The sequence below is a fragment of the Numida meleagris genome, chromosome 18, assembly GCF_002078875.1.
Source record: "Numida meleagris isolate 19003 breed g44 Domestic line chromosome 18, NumMel1.0, whole genome shotgun sequence".
In the NCBI taxonomy this organism is placed as follows: domain Eukaryota; kingdom Metazoa; phylum Chordata; class Aves; order Galliformes; family Numididae; genus Numida; species Numida meleagris.
The window spans coordinates 9,084,406-9,103,618 of record NC_034426.1 but is presented as its reverse complement, the minus strand read 5'-3'; the positions used below and the strand labels follow the sequence as shown (position 1 = coordinate 9,103,618).

The 19,213-nt window shown below is 46.2% G+C and overlaps 1 protein-coding gene across 1 annotated transcript in view; it reads left to right on the top strand.

Annotated features, from left to right (window-relative positions):
• MSI2 (musashi RNA binding protein 2) overlaps positions 1-19,213 on the top strand; it is a 192,087-nt gene that overhangs the window by 61,841 nt on the left and 111,033 nt on the right. Inside the window, exon 4 of the mRNA XM_021416113.1 lies at positions 5,883-5,975. Coding sequence (XP_021271788.1) covers positions 5,883-5,975 — 93 coding nt within the window. The remainder of the gene's footprint in view (positions 1-5,882; positions 5,976-19,213) is intronic.

The window sequence follows — 19,213 nt, the reverse complement described above, 5'->3', positions numbered from 1 at the left end:
TATATTATGTAGATGAAATTAATCAAGGCTAAGGGTTAAAGTTTTTCATTTGTTCTTTTCAGAGAAATCATCTGGAGTATGTTGGGAGGGAGGTAAATTGCTTTACATGTTTCTTTTTACTTCTTGTGAATTTTTCTTGTTAAAGCAGAACATTATCTAGAATCTTAACAGAGAGCTCTTATCACTGATTTTTCAGGGCTGTCATGAAAAATTAGTTGGTACTAACTTAGAAGTATTTAAATGATGCCTGCTTTCTGCGCTGTAGAGGCAATACACTTTTTTTTTTTTTTTGGAGTGACCTCACTGTTTGGAGCTGGAAGAATTTTAGAGCTTACAGAACGTGCACTTCTCTTAGTCTCCACATTGGGCTGTGCTACTGGCTTTTGTTAAGCACTGCGTTAGACCTCGAAATGCATTTCTTCTTTCTCTTTTTTGCAAGCACATGCTTAAAGAATGGTTCATTGACAGCACTGTAAGAGCTGCGTTAGCCACAGAACCCTGTGCTTTTGGGCATATTGACAGAGCTAGCTGCTTGGCACTCTAAAAGGTACGGCTGGGTGAAGGTGTAACTGCCTATGCACGCTCCCTTAGCTTCAGAGGTAAGTGTGGAGCAGTGAAAGACGGGAAAGTGATAGATTTTGCTCATAGGATGAAAGCTCATCCCCTGCCAATGGGCTGGCTCTGCCCTGTGTCCGTTTGTCCAGCAGCGATGCCTTTGGCTGAGGAGGCCTGTGCAGGATGCATGTTTGGAGATGGCCCTGTGACTCCGTGGGCTTTCACCTGGGCAAGGGCTGTGGGGTGGCCTGGGAACGTCCCCTGGTGCCTGTGGTGCCCAGCAGCCCGTGACAGCTGCAGCTGTAGGCAAGCATGACAGCAAATCAAAGGCTCTCAGCTTTGCCTACTGCTTTTGCTCTAACACAGGTATAGATTTTAATGGGGTCGTTATGACTCAAATCACAAAAATATTGGGAAGACTTCTTGGCTGAGGGTTTTGAGTCGATGGGAGCTGGGCTTCCCACTCTGACCTACTTTGGTGCAGGCGAGCGGAGAGGCTGCTTCGCTGAGAGCCCTACTGCTCATTGGCTGTGAACGTGCCCTTGTGAAGGTGTTCTCTTACTGCTGGGTGTCCTGTTGGAGGACAAAGCCTTCTGGTTGTTTTTTGCGTACGGCACATACCATTTCCTTCCAGAAGATGGTAAAATATGAATAGTGGAATTGACAAACCTTGTAATGGTCAGCTCTGCTGTGTTCCCACCAAGCACTGCTGCTGTGCCTTTGTATGGGAGGGCCCTGGGCAGAATGCCATCCCTCCCTTTCTGCCTGTACAAGGTGAAGTTCTGCAAGAGGACTCTGCTCCAAAATCTATAGGCTAAATTGCTTCCCACTGGGACCTTCGTCCACGCATTACGTGGGTATTGCAAAAATCCTGCCCCTTGTACATCTTCATATCGAACAGTGGTCTCCATTTGCGGTCCTGAGATGTCTTGCTATAAAAATAATTATCTTCAGTTAACGTATCAATGCAGTTTTGAAGCTCTACTGGGTGGTAATCAGGCTGGTGTGTTAGGCGAGTTGTCTGCACTCAGCGAATATTTCGTTACCTTTCTTCCCATACCGTGTGTGTGGAGCTAACACAACCAGGGGATTTAAATAGATTTTCTCTGTTCTCCTCTTCCTGCCTCCAGACGTTGCTTCCCCAGTGCATAAAAGAGTAACCTGGAGCAGAGGAGGAGGGAGCATCCCTGTGGGATTCAGTGCAAGTAGTTGTATCAGGGCTGAGGGGCTGTGATCTATTCCTGTTCTCTGGAGGGTGTGAAGTCCGGCTCTGGTGAATTTTACTGTATCTTTTGATTTGAAACTTGAAGCCGTGTTTTGCTCAAAGAAAAGCTGAGCTCTCCCAGCTGGGGCTAATTTTTAGGAGCTGGCAGCTCCGGTGCAGGCAGCTGGTCATGGCTGTGTGTGCACGGGCTGTGCTGCCCCCGCCGTGCTGCTGCTCACCAGGAGCTCTGTGTGGACTGGCTGCAGCCAGGACAGCACTGGGGAGGGCCCTGCCAGGGGTGCAGCCCCGCGGATGGCTCTGGCTGGTGCTGCCTGCTCTGCTGCATAAAACCCACGTCGCTTGTTCTGCCTCCTGCCAATACCACAGGCATCTTGCGGGGGGCAAAGCCAACAAACAGCCGGCCAAAAACCAGCTCTCTCAAACTTAGCATCAAAACCAAAGACAGCCGAAAAGTAGGAAGACAGCAGGGACTAAGTTGGTTTCGTTGATGAATGGCTTGGGAGAATACAGTCCATCTGTATTTTCCACAGAAAGCAAGGGAACTGAGTGACCCCACCAGGAATCTGTGCCACTTGCTGGAATTAAAGAGCCCTTTCATTGCTGCGTCCCTTCTGTAGCTGGCGTTGGTTCTCGCAGGATGACATTAGCTTATGCAGGGGTCAGGCACAAGGTATTTGCACTGGCTAAGTCTTGCTGAAATCCTATTTTGAATACTTAAGCATGTTGTACGTGGCACGTAAAGCCGTGCTGCCTTTGCACAGGATTGAGTTTCTCTTGCTCTTGGGGAGCTTTGAGAGCCTAATATTTGCTAGCTGAAGGTATGTAGTACTATACAGGAAACATGTCTGTCATTTCTCAACCATACAGTGGTTCTGGGCGAGAGGATGGCTACTGGGGTGTTTGCTCACTTTGTGAATGGAGAAAAGTTGGCAGCTTTCAGTAAATGTTCTTTTTTTCATCGTGGGCTTTGCAGCGTGTTCCGGTTTGTTTTTTAATAGCTTTTTGGAAGTTGCTGTGAGGATCCCGGAGGCAAAAAAAACCTGGAGAATTCTTGCTCATGGTTTGTGTTCTGCCAAAGAAGCCTAGCAATTTAGTTAACAAGATCACTTCCCCTATTACATGAGTTATTGTTGTTTTTAATTAGAGGTAATGCTGTAGTTTGGATGTACAACACAATGGGGTATAAAATGCAGTTCAGCATATATACCAGAGATGATTTTTCCAATTATAAACCTATTTAGAAGGCGGATGCATTAGAAATGATGAAATGTCAAACTGCAGATGAGGTGAGTGAGCTGGAATACACATGCACCCACGCACACGCTCAGTAGCACAAGAGGAAAGTGCTCTGGAAAACAGTTATATGTGCATAATTAGTTTAATCTGAAATTAATGCTAATTTCAGCAATTTGTGATGCAGATTCATTATTAGTACTCTAGTCCACTTCCACCATACTGAGATGTTTAGGAGGGAAAGAACGGGAAGGAAATGGCTCTTACAGCCTCTATCCTGAAGTCAAACACGTAACTCCTGCGTTACACGTGAGCTGGGCCTCGGCTCTCTGCAGGTGGCGGGGGCTTGGTGCCTGGGATTCTGAACTTCTCTGAATTCTGAAAATTTATTTCATAAATCCCCTTTATTCATTTTAATAGTCATGATAATAAGACAGTTAGAATGGGGGGAAAAAACAAAGAAACCTAAGAACAGCACTGGTATGTGTGGGTACCAATGGGTGCTGAGCTGCAGGCTCTAGCTCTGCAGAGCGGCGCGTTCCTTCGCGCTGCCCGGGCTGGGTTTAGCTCTCGTGGGCACTGGTGCGCTCCTGTGGGACGGGATCTTTGTTTCCTGAGTCGGTCTTCAGCCTGTTGTTCAGAGAGGATTTACGTGATATGCCACGAACCGATCTCATTACAACCTTCACCTAGCAAAAAATGGCATCAAACCAGAAGAGCTGTCTTGCTGAAGCACGGTGTTTTTTCTGCTTCTGCACCAGCTGAAGTGTTTGCAGAACACAAAGGCAGATGTAGTTCTGAAGAGCCAAGCCAAGAGAGAGATTGTAACCTTGAGTGACTCCTCGCAGTTGTAGTCACATGTCGTGTTTTGATTAACTGCAACACCAACACAGTGTACAAACAAAGCAGTTCTGCAGGTACTCACAATTAGCGGACTTCATAACCACCATTAGATCTCCCTCTCCCCTGTCGATTCCCGCTACAGCGGAGAGAGACACCGTCAGCATACAAAGACGCCAAAAACATTTGAAATCTACGTTCTGCGCAGTCCTTGCCGTGGTGAACAGCAGCTCCGTGTGCTGCACGTTGCCGAGGCGCGGAGCTGGCAGTGGGCTCCTGCTGGCTGGCCCGGCCCTCAGCGCTGCTCGTGGGGGTTGTGGTGGATCGGCCTTCCTGGCACCGCGCCGCGAGGGCCCTCGGTGGCTGCTAGTGAGTGCACGTGGATGGCAGAGCGGGTTTTACTCAGGTGTGTCCTGAGTGGGAAGGAACACATCAGGATCAGTGAGCCCAACTCCTGCACCCACCTATATGCATAAGTATTCCTGTAGAACGGTAGGATGTTTTGGTTAAAGATGCGCTGGTGTATTTTCACAGCCAAATGAGACATTCTGATTTTAAAAAGCCTTTAGTTTTGAATAGAAGCTCCTTGGCTGGCTCAGTTCTCCATGCTCGGTGACCCCAGCCCGACCTGGCCTTCCCTGTGCCGAGCGCCGGCTGCCGCCACGGGGCTGAGTTCTTTGCCTGGGGAGCGTGTGCCGAGTGCTGGACCCGTCTGCGGGAGAGCAGAGACTGTAAGAGCAGCCTTAGTTTTGTCCTTCAATTCTGTACCTAGAAGCTGATTTCTGAAACCACTTCCCATCTCACAGCACATCTGTCGGCATTAAAATGTTGTGAATTTGCTTGTCATTACCTGTATTTTCTTTGACTGAAGCTGTTGAAACAAAATAGTCTTTTTTTTCTTTTAAACCTTCAATCTTCTTTCTAAAAGAAAAGATTTCTCTTTTTTTTTCTTTCTTGGTCAAATATAAAAAATGAAGATAATTTCAAATATTGCATTAGAATAATTGCTTTCCTCCCTCTTTTGTATGACAACAGGAGCTTGGCCTCATCTTCCATCAGATGCCGGCAGGCAGAGGGCTCCTGGCAGCCCTGCGAAATCCTTTAGTTACAAGTCGGCTTTAGCCAATTCTTTATTTGTAAATGACAATTTTATACAGAAAGATACATGCTCGGGCTTCAATTTCAGAGTCCTAGATTGCAGTCGGGAAAAAATAATTGAATTTTTACACTTTTTTTTTTCTTTTCTTCTTAACTTAAAAGAAAGTGCAGCTCTGTAAAGCATGGGTAGGGACTGATGGAGGGAAGTACCTCCCGTGATTGGTTTGAATGGCAGCGGAGATGGGACTGGCCTGGGTCTGGGCTGCTGAGAGGTGGCCCACCGGGGGTGACTGGCCCAGCAGTGACATGGGCTGCCCTGCTGCTCCAGCGGGTTTGGGTCCGTGGGCTGTGTCCTGCCCATCTCGAAGAGTTATGGATAATGGGTCACCTGAAAGTATATGCTCCACAGGGAGTCCAGCACCATCCCTTTGCTTTGTATGGACCAACCTGGGCTGTGGGGTCTTACCTCCTGAAGAGTTTTAAAGTAACTGTGCAAGCTCCTTTTAAAGCTGCCCATGGAAACTTAATAACACGGCAGTTCAGTTGGATGGAATTGCCTTTTGTCTGCCAAAGTGCGCTTTGTCTTTAGGAAAGAAGGGGGAAAAATGCCATGCCTCTCTGAGATGGTAGCTATGAGGAGTCCTTTTTCCCTTATATTTGCATTGAGAAGCACAATAAAAATCATTTATTAAAAAAAAATATCCAGGGGCTAGAGTTGTTATTGAGTGCCTTTACTCAGCCATTTCTCAAATAAAAACAAAACAAGACAAAGAAAAAAGAAGTATCTAATCAAATAGAATCTGAATTGCTTTTGTAGAGAAATATTCTCATTAACTGGGCTAGGGATGGCATCTGAAGAATATATTTTTTTTCCACATATTGTTTGAAATAATCTGGTTAAACCATATGCTTGTCTTGTAATTTCTTGCAGATGGTCACAAGAACAAAGAAAATATTTGTAGGTGGATTATCGGCTAATACAGTAGTGGAAGACGTAAAGCAATACTTTGAACAGTTTGGCAAGGTAAGTTCCTGCCTGAGTGAGCGCTGCATTCTTTGAATTCTTCTTTTTTTTCCCTTTCTTTTTAAAGTGTGTTTTGAAAAACAAAAAGTGCAGTGAGGCCTATGCTCAAAGGAGAGCCAAATTTTCTGCTTTTCAGTGTAATTTTTTGGAGCCTATTTAAATTCATTTTGGAGTTTCTTTAGTTAGTTCCATCTGAACGTGTACAGCATTGCCAACATGGCTTACCTTAAAAAACAAAACAAGAATAAAAAAATCACTGGAAGTTGAATTTGAGTTTGTTCAGGAAGAACGTGACCCTTACCTGAATGATTACAGTTGTCTGCTCCATAACATCAGCTTCCTGCGAGCCCCGATTCCAGCAGCTAAAGGAGGTATAGAAGTGTCAGAGGGAGCTTGTGAAGTTGCGAAATGCCTTTAGGAGCCATGTGAATAGCAAGAGGGATATGGAAGTCATTAGATTATTCTTCTATTTCTTATTAAAAAAAATCTTAAGCAAGATCCTTGTGAAGTATACGTAGAATCCTGAAATCACTAAAACCAAAACAGAGTTTGTGGAAGGAGTTGGTGCATTCCTTGCCGGAATGTTCTCTTCCGCAGTGAAACAGCTCAAGCCCCCCAGGGCAGGCTCCAGCTGCGGCGTGGTGCCCCCCACGTGCTGGGGCACTGCCAGCTGTGGGCAGGCTGATGCACCGGGGCAGGGTAGGGGAGGCCCAGAGCCCCAGTGCTCCCAATGGGTGCTGAACCGTTGGTGCTCCATGCAGCTTGGTTCCTGCCTTTTGGATTGCATCAAGTGATGATTTAGATGCTTGATTGCCTGAGGACACAGCAGGATATCCCAAAGCAAAGCAGCTCCCATTCCTTGTAGTTAGTTTATGTTTCTTTTATCTGGCTCTGAAATGCCTTGGCCAGGCAATATTTTGTTGAGGGCTGAGGAGGGGAGTTTATAAACTGTTCCTGTGCTGGATTGATAGTTGTTTTTCAAGCCATTCATTTTATTTTCAATAATAATCTTCGATTCCGGCAGGATGTTTACAGCCTGCTGAGCCTTTTATTAAAGGATTACATGAGCTTTTGGATGTTTCTTCTGTAGTTACTTCTAATTGCAGAACTCCTCTAACCTGTATTTTTGAAGTTAATAATAGTTTCAATAAAAGTGCTTTGCATATTGGCTGGATGCTCTCTTAATCTAGTCTTTTTAATTTCACCATCTGGTAGTTTCATGTTTGCAGTTTTACAGTCCTTGAGAATGCAGACAACTGGGCTGCCTTTTTTCAGTAGCGACTTGTGGTTTGGGATGCTTCGGTTCCTGCTTTTGTGCTCTGTCTTTCTTGAACTTAAAGAAGGCTTTTCAAAAGGCAACTCTTCTGGAAAATCATAGCTTTTCAGGTGTTGTCAATTGAAGGCTGAAAAATGAAGGAACTGGAAATAGTCGTGCAGGTTGTGACCAAGGCTGGAACCCTTTCCTCTGACAGGAGAGCCAGGGTACGTCATGCTGAGGCTGGCAGTCCTTGGGGCTCTGCAGCTGTGGGACTCAGGGCTTGCCCTGGTGCTGCTGGTGGCATTTTCCAGGTGCATCCCTGTCTTGTGCTGCTCTGTGGCATTTTGGAGGAGAGGCTTCTTGGCTGCGTCACTGCGACTCGACCTTGTGTGCAGGCACTCAAGTGCTCTCGACTGCACTTTGTTGTTTGTCAGCTGACAGTTTGGGTTGGAGGGGTGTGAGGTGATGCTCGCCAAGGCTCCGGTTGTGTGAAGGGGAAGAGCTAATTATTGACCCTAGGAATTGTAGACATGAGGTCCAGCTGATTCAGATGGCTCGGCACACTGTGGTGGGTGAGTTGCTTTGTTCAGGTACAGTGAGCCAGGACTGCCCCATGGGACCTATAGGAGCTGGTTCCTCCTCCTCCATGCCCATCCCCTTCCCAGCCTTTCCTTCACTTGCTAATTTAGGTTGCAGGCTCGTGGTGGCAGAGATGATGACATGTCTGTGTCCCGTTCAGCACACCCCTCTCCCATCAAGCCATTACAATACAAACAATGCATCAGGACTGATGGGCAAGGTTTGCGTTTGCTTAGCACTTTTTTAAAATAAAAGGCAATTGCGTTACATAATTAGAGAGTAGCAGAGCCGCCCATATTTGATAAGAACATCTCAGGTGACTTCCTCTTTGAAATGCTGAGCTTACTTATTGGTGTGAATAAAATTGCTTAACGGCTGCTGTGCATCTCGAGATCCTGTTTGTACTTGCTGCAGAGAAGAGCTTTGCAACCAGGGGCGGTTGTTTTGGTAACTGGAGGTCGCTCTCAGTGGAGTCCGTGGTTAGAGCCGCGCAGCTCTGGGCCAAGCTGACGCACTAATTTAACGGGAGTTGGCACAAAGGGCCCTGAAGTGTTGAATTTGAAACAGCTTCTTTTTGAAAAGTAAATGTCAGAACCTTTCTCTCCAGTAGAAAGAAAACTGCATTTAATAAACCTTCTTCCCTGACTTCACCAGTGGAAATGCCTGCCAGCTAGGACACCAACAGATGCGGTAATGATAACTCCTGAGACTTTTATTGTGAAGCTTCTGATATGATAGTTATTTCTTTCAGTAAAGCTGAAGATGTGTGGGAATCCTAGCCATCATTCAGAGGAAGATAGGCAAAAATAACCTGCATAAAACCAAAAACCTTAACAGAAGGAGTGCAGAGCAGTGTAATTAAAGCCTTGTGGCTGGCTGGTGCTGCGGAGGCCGCGGGCGCACGGCCTGCTGCAGGAGGGGCCTGGCTGCCCTCTGGGTGCCCAGGCTGCTCCCTGGGTTTAGTGCCTCTTGGGGTGCTCAGTGCTTCTGGAAGCAGTTAGGAAGCCTCGCTGCACTTCGCCCGGGGCTGTGGCGGCGGAGGGGCCCTCCCGTGTCTGCGCTTCTGTCGGGGCGAGCGCGTCCTGCACATCTCCAGCTGCAGGCGAGGGCCAGTGAGGGACCCCTGCGGGTCCGGCTTTACCGGGTAACGCTCCCTTCGTTGAGCTCCTGTGAAAGTAATGTAGTCCTTATTTTGTGACTTGCAATTACACTTCACATGGCGAACTGTGTAATTAGTTTGGAAGACTTATGCCTAGTCATTGGTTTATCCTAATCGGCTTTGGCTTTTCCCAACAACAAAGTGAGCTTATTTTCCTAAGCTGAAACAACTCTGCTCCCTTTGTTCCTGTCTTTTATTGTCTCATTCCTTTCATTCTGTTTTACTGCCAAAGTTTTGTTTCATTAGGCCTACAAGTCATTTCCAATCCAGTGGGCTGCTACAATAAGGCCTTTATAGCTCGCTGCCCTGGTTCCCATGTCCCTCCTGGTCAGCCGCCAGCGCCTGCGGTCTGGCACTGCCTTAACCCCCTCACTGCCCGCTCTGCGTGCCCTGGGGTGAGCTGGGCCCACGGCACAGGCTGGGCCCACCTGGGCCAGGAGCACGACACGGTGCCACAGGCTTGGGCATTGACAGGGCCAAGCACTTGACCCAGTTGTTGCAACAATTCTGTTCAGTAATGTTCCTCGTGCAGGGCTGCAGCCAGCCCTGGGAGGGAGCAGTCTTTTGAATGAAACTGGGTATTTCCAGCCCACGTTTCCAGCTCGCTGGGAACAGTTATGTTAAAGGTACGTTTTGGCTGTCCTTAACTATTTAGATCAGTCTAAATATGAGTGTTCTGGCAGAAAAGTTGTATTTTCTTGTGAGGGAGAGAAAACACTAAATTTATACTTTAAAAAAAAAAAAGTGTTTTTTTAAAGGTGAAGTCTGAAGTATTTTTGTGGACTACTTTGCATACAGTTATTTTAATCTGCTGGAAAAGCAATGCTGGTGCTGGCGGCTCCAGCTGTTGTGCTTGCTTCCACCATCTTGAAACGGGAGTGTTTGCTCTGTTTTGTCTTTCACAGCAATTCTAAAATGACTTTTGGGAACGAGCACTGTGGCATTTGGTTTTTATTTTAAGGTTTAACATGAAATCAGAACTAAGATGCATGCATTAATTTTGTTTTCTGTTGGGGCTTGCCACCAGGTCCCTCAGACAAATTGCAGGCATGCTTCAGCTTTGCCCGGAATACGTTGTTTCCTCAAGAATGGCTTTTAAGATTTGGAACATTTGAAAGAACACAGGATTTCTGAATTACCTCTCTGGATCTGAAACATTTTATACAGTTGCTTGTTATTTCCTGTGAGACGCAAAACAAACCAGTGGAATAATAATTTCTGGTTTCTGATGTTGTTTGGTTTTGTTTTCCCCGCAAAACTGTTGTGCTTTTGAAAGATTGCATTCTTCTGATCTCTCCCTTCTGTAGCCATGGCTTCCTGTCTTGTTACAGTTAACAAGTACGAGGAGAGTGCTCCTAAACCCTCCCTGCCACCGCCAGGGCTGGGGTGCAAGGCAAGCGGAGCTGCACACAGCGGTGCTGCGAGGAGCAAAGCATCAGGATGAGAATTTGCTCCTTTCATTGTACGCCGTCGTGTGTTGTAACAAAGGCAGCAGTGCAAATAATGACTAGTTTAACCTTTAAAAAAAGTAATCTGCTTTTGGTAACAGACAGAAAGTCCCTCTACTTTCTGCATTTAACTCCAGTGGTAGAGGAGAGGGAAGGAGGTGTGATCCACACGGAGGATTTTAGCCTAATCGGGTGGTTTACATAACGTGCTTCCTGCATGCTTTTCTCTCTGACAGCTGTGGAAATATAAATCAAGAAAGCATGAAAGAAAACTCCTCCTTGTTTGGCAGGGCTGTCTGGGTGTGAATGAGTTAATGCGCCATTGGAGTATTAAGCACTCCACCGGTTTACTTTTCCTGAGACCTTGAGTGTGGCCTCTGAAGATGTTATTGCTGTGGAGTTGTTAGCATGAGAAAAGGTGGTTTGCTCGTGGGTTCATGTCAGGGGGACTGGGAGTCTGCGAGGAGCTGGGGCTGCAGCCTGAGCCAGGAGGTGCAGGGAGTTCTGCTGGCATGAAAGAGAAAGCAGAGTTAATTTCGGCTTGGCATACAGTCTGAATTGCGTTGTTACATCTGTTGGACGTTGATGTGTAGATTTAATGGTTAATGGGGTACATGGATGGTCATTCTCAAAGCATTTGCTTTGCAGAAAAATCCTTTTTTGATATGGCAAGCTGTTAGCTTTCCACATTTTTCAGTACTGTATTTTCAGATTCAATATTTGGGAAGTGGCTACATTTTATGAAATTGAGGGACAGATTTGGACTCTTATTTATGTTCTTGTCTGTAATAGCCTGAGTTCCTGAAATATTTTATAAATATAAAATGGAGGATGTGTTGGCTTTTTTTTTTTTTTTGCCTAAACTGCTGCTAATGTCACTGTTCCCTTTAGAGCAATCCTGAGCTCTCGGCCTGGTGTTAAATAGCATTTAGGCCCTTACGTTCTTCTTTCTAAGTTACCTAGGAGTGCTTTGGGAGAAGCTGCTTAATTTGATTCATTGCAGCTCCTTAGGTTGAACTGCAGACCAGCACATCGTTGTTTGCAGCCTCTGATGAGTTGGGAGCAACGCGTGCAGGCTGATAGGTGCCGTGCTGCAGGGCGGCACTCGGCCTAATGTCCCAGAGTTTCCAGATTTCCTAATTTGAATGTTGTGTCTGTGGTACTCTAAAGGATAATGAATATCCCTTTAAATTTTTGCTTTGGCATGTGACAAAGGGATCTGGGATGCAGTGGTCCCTCGTGGCCTAGAGCACTTTTATTATTTCTGCTCACTCCCACGCATGCTCTTTCTTTCTTTTTTTTTTAATAAACCAAGGACTCAATCGTTGCTTTAAAAAAAGTCTGTTTTCATTCTCTCGATGAGAGGTTGTACACAGGAAGTCAGTTTTTAGGTGGTCTGTAACAAGACACATGCTTTGTGGAAGTGGTTTTGTTATAAATTAGAGGTTGGTTTCTACCTGGATTTTATGAAAAGAGGAAATGTTAAGGCAGGATTTGTGGGCAAGGCGGCTGTATCAGAGCACAGCAGAAGTTTAAAGCATGATTTTATTTCCTTTCTTGCTCTGCTTAAATGAAACGGCAAGGCAGCTTTTGTGCTGTAACCCGTGTGAGATGAGGTAATTGTGGTGGGGAGCCGGGGCCCCGAACATCTGTCTTCTGTTTCCCACTGTGCCACCCACTTGCTGTCTGACTTTGGGCAAGCTGTTTTATCTTGCCTTACATTTCCTTGCCTTTCTTACTTAGTGAGCTCTGAAGGGCATGGGAAATGTAAATATGCCAACACTCCTGTCACTCACAGCCTTCAGCCGTGTGGACTCGGTGCAGGCTGAGCAAACCGCGCTGGTAGCGATGTGAACGGGCTGGGGCCGAGCTCTGTGGCAGCGTTACCGTGCTTGTTCAGGGTCCGTCCCGTGCGGGCCAGCTGCTGCAGAGCGAGTGCTGCAGCTCCGCCAGAGCACGGCTCTAGCACCCAGCTGGGAGCTGCCGGGCAGCGCCTGCGTCCTTGGTTTAAAACGTGGCTTTTAAAGACAACTCTGTCTCCCTTTTCTTCCTTCCTTTCTTTTTTTTTTTTTTTTCCCCCGAAGTCATGGCTGGTGCTCTGTGTTCTTCTTGCATCCTTTGGTAACAGCAGGGAGCAGTTCTGATCCTGAGCTTGCGGGACATGGCGCACCACTGGTGACCCTGAGGCATACCTGGAGCCCAGAGGGAATGGACGATTGAATGGGGGCTGCATATGGGGGAAAGAAGTTATAAGAAAACATTCATGTTAACTTTTCCAGCATGCATGTAAATGCTTGCTTGCAGCATGCAGCAATTTTGCAGCAGGGCCAAAACCATTAAAATTACCTGTATCTTTTCTGAGACTCCATGAAATCTGATTTTTCATTCTCTCTATTTCTGCTCTATAAAAACCTGATGTAATATGCCTAACAACTTTAGCTAATCATGTTTGCTAACATCTTCATATTATCCCTGCAGTGGTCTTGGATTCATCCCAGTGTGGGTGGGTGGGCTGTAGATGCAGGACTGCTCTGGATGGAAATGTTTGTGTTGCGCTCTGTTAGCAGCTTTGAGTCCGGGTGCTTTTAGAAGTATCTGTGAGGAACTATGTACAAATTGTTCCAAATCTGGAAAGAGCACGCATTGCTGGGTGGAGGTGTAATAGTGCTTTTTCCACATGGAAGGGTTGGCACGGCTCGTTCAGCGGCTGGCAGCAGGGAACGGGGCACAGCGGCCCTCTGCCCCCAGCACCACGGCCCTGCTGCGGAACGCCGAGGAAATGCCAGGTTTGATCCGTGTCTTGATTTTAAGAAACTGATGTTTTTCGAATGGAAAAACAGTTTTTGGTGTTGAAGTGAAGGATTTTGTGGAAAGCCTTCTAATTCTTGTTTGTGTTCTTGTTTTTTTCTTATGTATTTCTGTGATGTTCCGTCAGGGCAGTAAGAACCAACAAGGTGACTTTTTGGTCCGTCCTCGAGGTGAAGTAACAGCTTTGTTCACATATACAATACTGAGCTATGACTGGTTTAATTAAACTTATGCTAATTTTACAGAGGTAGAAGATTAAATTCATTTGACATCCATCTTACACATGTATACCTCTGTTAAGGGAATTTAGTATTTGTTTTTGCAGAGAAAAACACGCATGGGCGTATTTGAGTGGCAGTGGGGTAGAAGCCAGGGACAGCAGGCTGGTTAGTGTGAGTCCCATCGGTAACCCTGCAGCATGGGGCTCTGTGTGCCGGTCCTGAGAGACTGCGTATTTATACTGTGTGATGCAGTCTATGTGTTTATAAATACATCTTCGGAAATGGGGACAAGGGCAAAGTAGCTCAAATGAAGAGCCAATTAAGATAATCTAAGCAGAATGAGGATTAACTGCCTCTTAATCTGAAGGACACCTAAATGCATGTGGCCAGTTTAGATCAAGCAAACGTTTGTCTCTGACAGGGACGTTCACAAGAGGTTTTGAGTGCATAGCAGTAACAATGGTGCTGTCCGTCCATTGTCCAGGGCAAAATGCTTTTGAAGCAGGGATCTGGGCCCTGCTGGGTGCTGCTGGCAGCGCAAGGTGCGGCTGTGCTACAGTGTCCTCGCTGCAGGGTTTGAGGAGGTGAGGGAAGGAAGGCACCCCGTAATGAAATGACAGCTCATATAAAACAAGTCCACATTTTGCAGTTCTTCTTTTGCAGAAATTTGAAAATGCTGCAAGTTTGTTGGAAAAGAAGCTGCCGTGTACGTTGTTGTTAAAATGGATTTTAATGCCCATCCTGACCTTCACTGTCACTCCTGGCCCCGTGAAAGGGATCTGAAGCGAGGCAGTGACACGTCCCCATGCCACCAGGTGGTCCTGGCAGTGAGATCACGGAGATCTGAGCACGTGCAGGATCCCACTATGAGCACTGTTTATCTTAACGCTAGCGTTTACAGGCCGCGGCCCTCTGGGTTTTTGTGCCTGCAGTGCCGTACCCGCAGCCCTGCCAGCGGGGACTCCTTGGCGCGAGGTTCCTGTGCTGCTCCGGGACTCTGAGGAGTGGTTTAGCGGGTTCAGATGGGTTCCCTGTTAATTGTCACGATGGGGAGGATGGGAGCAGATTTCACCAGGGGCAATGGAAGAGATCCAATGAATTTCCACTCTGTTTCCCTGCTTGGCAAACCAGCACTTACTGTCACTTTGCATAAATAGGTTTATTTCAGAGGGTCAGCCGTCACCACTCCCCCTCTTCCCCTCCCGGCCCACCCTCCCCTGAAGGATAGGAGGCCGACGAGCATTTAATTTCCCCAACAGCAGGTGCTTGTCATCCATCTGAAGATAGCTGCCAACATCTGGTGCGATTGCCTCAGCAAACGCAGTAACAAGGCGGCCTGCAGTTCAAACGCAGGGAGAGCATTGCCTCTTTAATGATAACAAGCTGTTGGCTTCCCCTCTGAGATGAATTCATCTCACAGATGTTTGTCTAGTTTTGGCAATCTTATCACTATAGCTTTGGTGATTATGCTCAACTGGAGACTATTACTATAAAAGAAGTTTGAACTTGTTCCATTTTTGCATTATTTATTTTTTTATCTATTTATTTCTTTGCTTTCTGGATGTAATTTGTACCAACAACTGTAATGTTGGTCCCATTACCCAAGTACCCTTACTTTCTTATTGGAACTGCTGAACAGTAGCTCACTACTTGACATTCACCACTGGTGAATGTCTTTCAGCCACGCTGACATTTTTAACATTCCCCATCAACAGCTTTGTGGTTTGAACCCTCTATTTAACACCACATTTTCTGGGATTACTTGGCACGCGTTCTGTCTGCTCTCTCTAATAACTGCAATATACTTACTATTCCTACAAAGCACGAGTCGCCAGGAATATTCTGGATACTTGCTTTTGGACGGTAGGGCTCTGGTGACCTTGGCAGGGGTTTGTAATGAGAACATGCAATCATCTTCATTTTTACATCTTAAACGTTTCCAGTCGCAGTGTGCTCGTACCAAATGTGAGGACCTGCAGGCGGAAGGCTTCGGTGCTTGTTTGCTACTGTTTGCTTTTCCTGCGTGCCTTTCTTCTGCTGTTTTGTTTTTAAGGAGACATTTTCTCCTGAGCATGTGGAATTTAATTCTGGTAAATAGGATTTATTTTTGGAAACATGCTTATGAATAGGTGACTCATGCCTGAATGAAGATTTGTCACTGCTGGTGGGGACACCACATATATAATTTCTTAGTCTATAAATAGATGTCTGTCCAAGCATTGGTGACACGGTGATGCTTTGCACTGACTCTTCAGCTGCAGAGGAGCTGCTGAGGAGAGTGTCCAGTGTCAGTCTCTCCTACTGGAGCAATAATTTTTGCTGTTGCTTAAGGAATAGACATCAATAGCTTTGTAAAATACTCTTCAGTACTCTAATTAGCTCAGTGGAAATTGAGGTTTAGACACATTCTGTAGGCACCATCACAGGATTTGTTTGTATTGCTTCTTTCCGTTTTACAGGTGAAGCAGCTGAGCTGGGGAGTTTGGATGCTTGTCAGAGGCTGCTGGGTATCACCCATAGGTTCCTGAAATTTAGAAGCTCGTGTTTGCTCATTTAATGCCTGCGCTCATTTCTCATTGTGGGAGATTTTTAAGCTGAACCATCAACATTAAGGTCACTGTGATTTTCACATACTGGAAATAGGAGTTCCTTCTTCCCGTCCTCACTAATCCTAAGCTGGTTCCATGTTGTTGATGTTTGCTCAACACCATTTACCCACCAACACGGCACATATGGTTTATTATTACAGCTTTTTCTGCTCCTGCTGTAGTTACAGTATTATTAAAAATCCATTAAATTTTAATGTACATCATAAAGTATGTGCTCCTGTGAATGTGAGCACAGATAATTATTTCTGATGAATAAACCAAAAGGACAAGTATGTAAGAAGTTCATCCTGCAGCTTTCAATTTTCATTATATACATCTCCTGCAGGGGCAATCGTTGTGATGTTGCAGCTGGTTGTTTCTGTGGCCTGGCTCTCCCTCGAGATGGATGATGACAATGCAAACTTGAACTAGCAGAAGTGCCAGCGTTTTTGTGGGCCCATTTGTCGATAAATGGTCTACCAGGGGAAGTAACCCTCTGGATGGTAGAGGACGTGAAGAGCACTGCAACACTGAGCAACTTTCAGAGTTTCTGTTCACATATTAGCTTTGCAGAATCTTGGAAAGTAACCCAATTATTTCTCATTAAAATAACCTAGAAGTCTGGCAACAAGCAAGGTATCGGTGCTAAAACACCACCAAGAAACTAGGGAAGCTCTTCTTGGTTTCCAGAGCTTGAGGTAGGCAAGGGAATCATTAAAAATAATGCATTACATTGTCTATAAAGTTTCATGCAGTATGGAGTAGTCCACAGGGGCCTCACCTAGTTTTCCATATATGATACATACATAACGGTTACAGCTTCTCATTAAGCTTCCCATAATACTGAGTATACATCTCTTTAACACCCCCTTCAGGCTTCACATTATTTGCCAAGAATTTCCTAATGAGCGGGAACTTAAATATTGTGCTTGCCTCCTGTCCCCACCAGGCTGAAGCCCTTGTTGCCCTCGCCTCTCTCTTTAGCTTCCTGTTCCTGAATGCTCTGGAGAAAATCCAGTAGGCAGAAGGACTTTCCTAGGACTCTGGTTTTAACAGTTGTGCTGGTATGTCTTGTGTTTGAGAGCACACCTGCACCCGGGGACTTGGCCTCAGTGTAACATGCGAGTTCTTGCAGCAACCTTAATCCTTGTTAGGAGCCAAGTGACACTGCTGTTCCAAATAAGAAAGCAGGTCTGTCCCAAAAAGTTGCAGAGATTCCACAGAATCCCACGTACCGTTGTTTTTTTGCACGTGAGTGTTTGTGCTAAAACTGCTCCGCTCTTGACGGATCCTCTGGGATCACTTGGTTGTTTTTTGGCCTGGAAGATGCCTTTCAGCGCCTTGCACTGCTGACAGTGCAAGGTCCAGATAAGTTCATACCAAGAGAAGATAGTGTTTTGAGCTGGCATGGACTGTGGTGAGCCTGGGAAGAAAGAGGAGAAAGGGGGTATGATTGTGCTGGGACCAGGGCTTGGGAGTTTTGCTTTGCAGACATGGCACTGATTTGCTGCGTTATTTTAATCTCATTCAGATCCTCACCCACAATCTGGGACTAATGGTGTGACTTCCCTGGTGCTGCTGTGACTGCAAGCTTCTCCAAGAGGGAGCGAGTGTGTCTGCGTGCAGCACCTTGCCCTGACCTTGGTCAAAGTCACTGTGCTGCTGTGATACCAAATAATGACAAATAAGTGCACCTCCGAACAGTTTAGTCTAGCAGGCTTTGTTCTTTCATCCCCAGTCCTCCCTGTGAAGAATTTTGTTTACTTTTCCTGAAATGGATGAGGCCCTGTTGCATGGTCCTCCTTCAAAAACAAACCTTTAAAAAGGAAAATAAAAGAGAGAGAACAAAAATCAGACCTTGTCTGATAAAACAGCACAGATACTGATCTTGAGTTCAAGGCAGCTTGAACCAGAGGTTTGTTTAAGCGCAACACGAATTCTGCCATTTGTGGATGGTGTGAAACCCTCCTCCTGTCCATCCTGTGCTTTCTGAAAACAAACAGAAAAGAGAATGGCACTAACATTCTAGAAGTAGCAATATTGATTTTTTTTTTCTTTTGCTATCGTCTTCAATTAGATTTATGCTCCGAAGTTCGCAAAGCCGGTTAGGTGCTTTGGAAAAACTGTATTTCATTTGACCTTCTGACTGTATTTTGACTTGAAGAAAGTAAAAATACCTTGTAAAGACTGTCAAAATGGAAGTGAGCTATCCATAGTCAGCAACGCGGGAGTGAGCTGCTCTGGCTGTTGGTGAAATCTGGATTCATTTGCTTGATGGACTCGTAGTCTGTGATGACTCCAGAGGAGCCCATCGTGTTGAAAGAGAAGAGCTGCAGAGATTAAATGCCCAGCGATGGCAAAAGCCAGTGAATCGACACAAACCCCGCTCCGCCTTCACGCTCTGGCGCCCTGGAATGTGACCTTGCTTTGATGCTGCGGGCTCGCAGCAGCATGTGGAGCAGGCGCTGCCGGAGCCGCCGCCTCGCGCCCCGCTGCCGCCGTGACCTTGTGGAACCGGCCCGGCCCTGGGGCCTGCGGACCTGCCAGAGGGAAGGGGCTGCAGCTCCCTTCGGCGAGTGGTTTGCTGTGCTTTTCCTGCAGGATTGTGGTGGATTCTGATTACTGTAGCCCAGCTCGGCCATCCGAGTGTTATCTGAAGGGTAGATGTCCTTTTCGCTGCTGCCGGGTGATGTTTCAAAGCACACCACGCAGCATCCCTCAGTTCCTTTTGGTAAGTCGGGGAGGCTGACAGTGCCTTGCCAGGGCAGGCCGAGTCCTGATAACCTCAGCATTTCATTGCTGAAAATGGAGATCGGGACGGGCTCGTGACAGACTGCAGGCCCGTGCAGTGCAGTGACCTTCCTGAAGTGGTGAACATTGGCTGTTCCCCGCTCCCAAAGCAGCTGAGTCAGATAAATGGAAGCCTCTGTAATGCCCCGAGTTCCATCTTGTTCATTGGTAATTAGAAAAAGAGATCCTGGTGAAAATACCCTTTTTGCTTTGTTGACTCTTGGGCCGTACTTCTTGTCCCTGCTTTTCTGTTTAAGTGGATAGGTTTGTGTACTATTCCCTGACCTAAAAATTTGCTCCATAAAACGTACAGAAGGTGTGAAAGTCTGAGAGAATGTATCTTTTGGGACCAGAGGCTTGCTTTTGACCTCTATTTACAAGATGTAA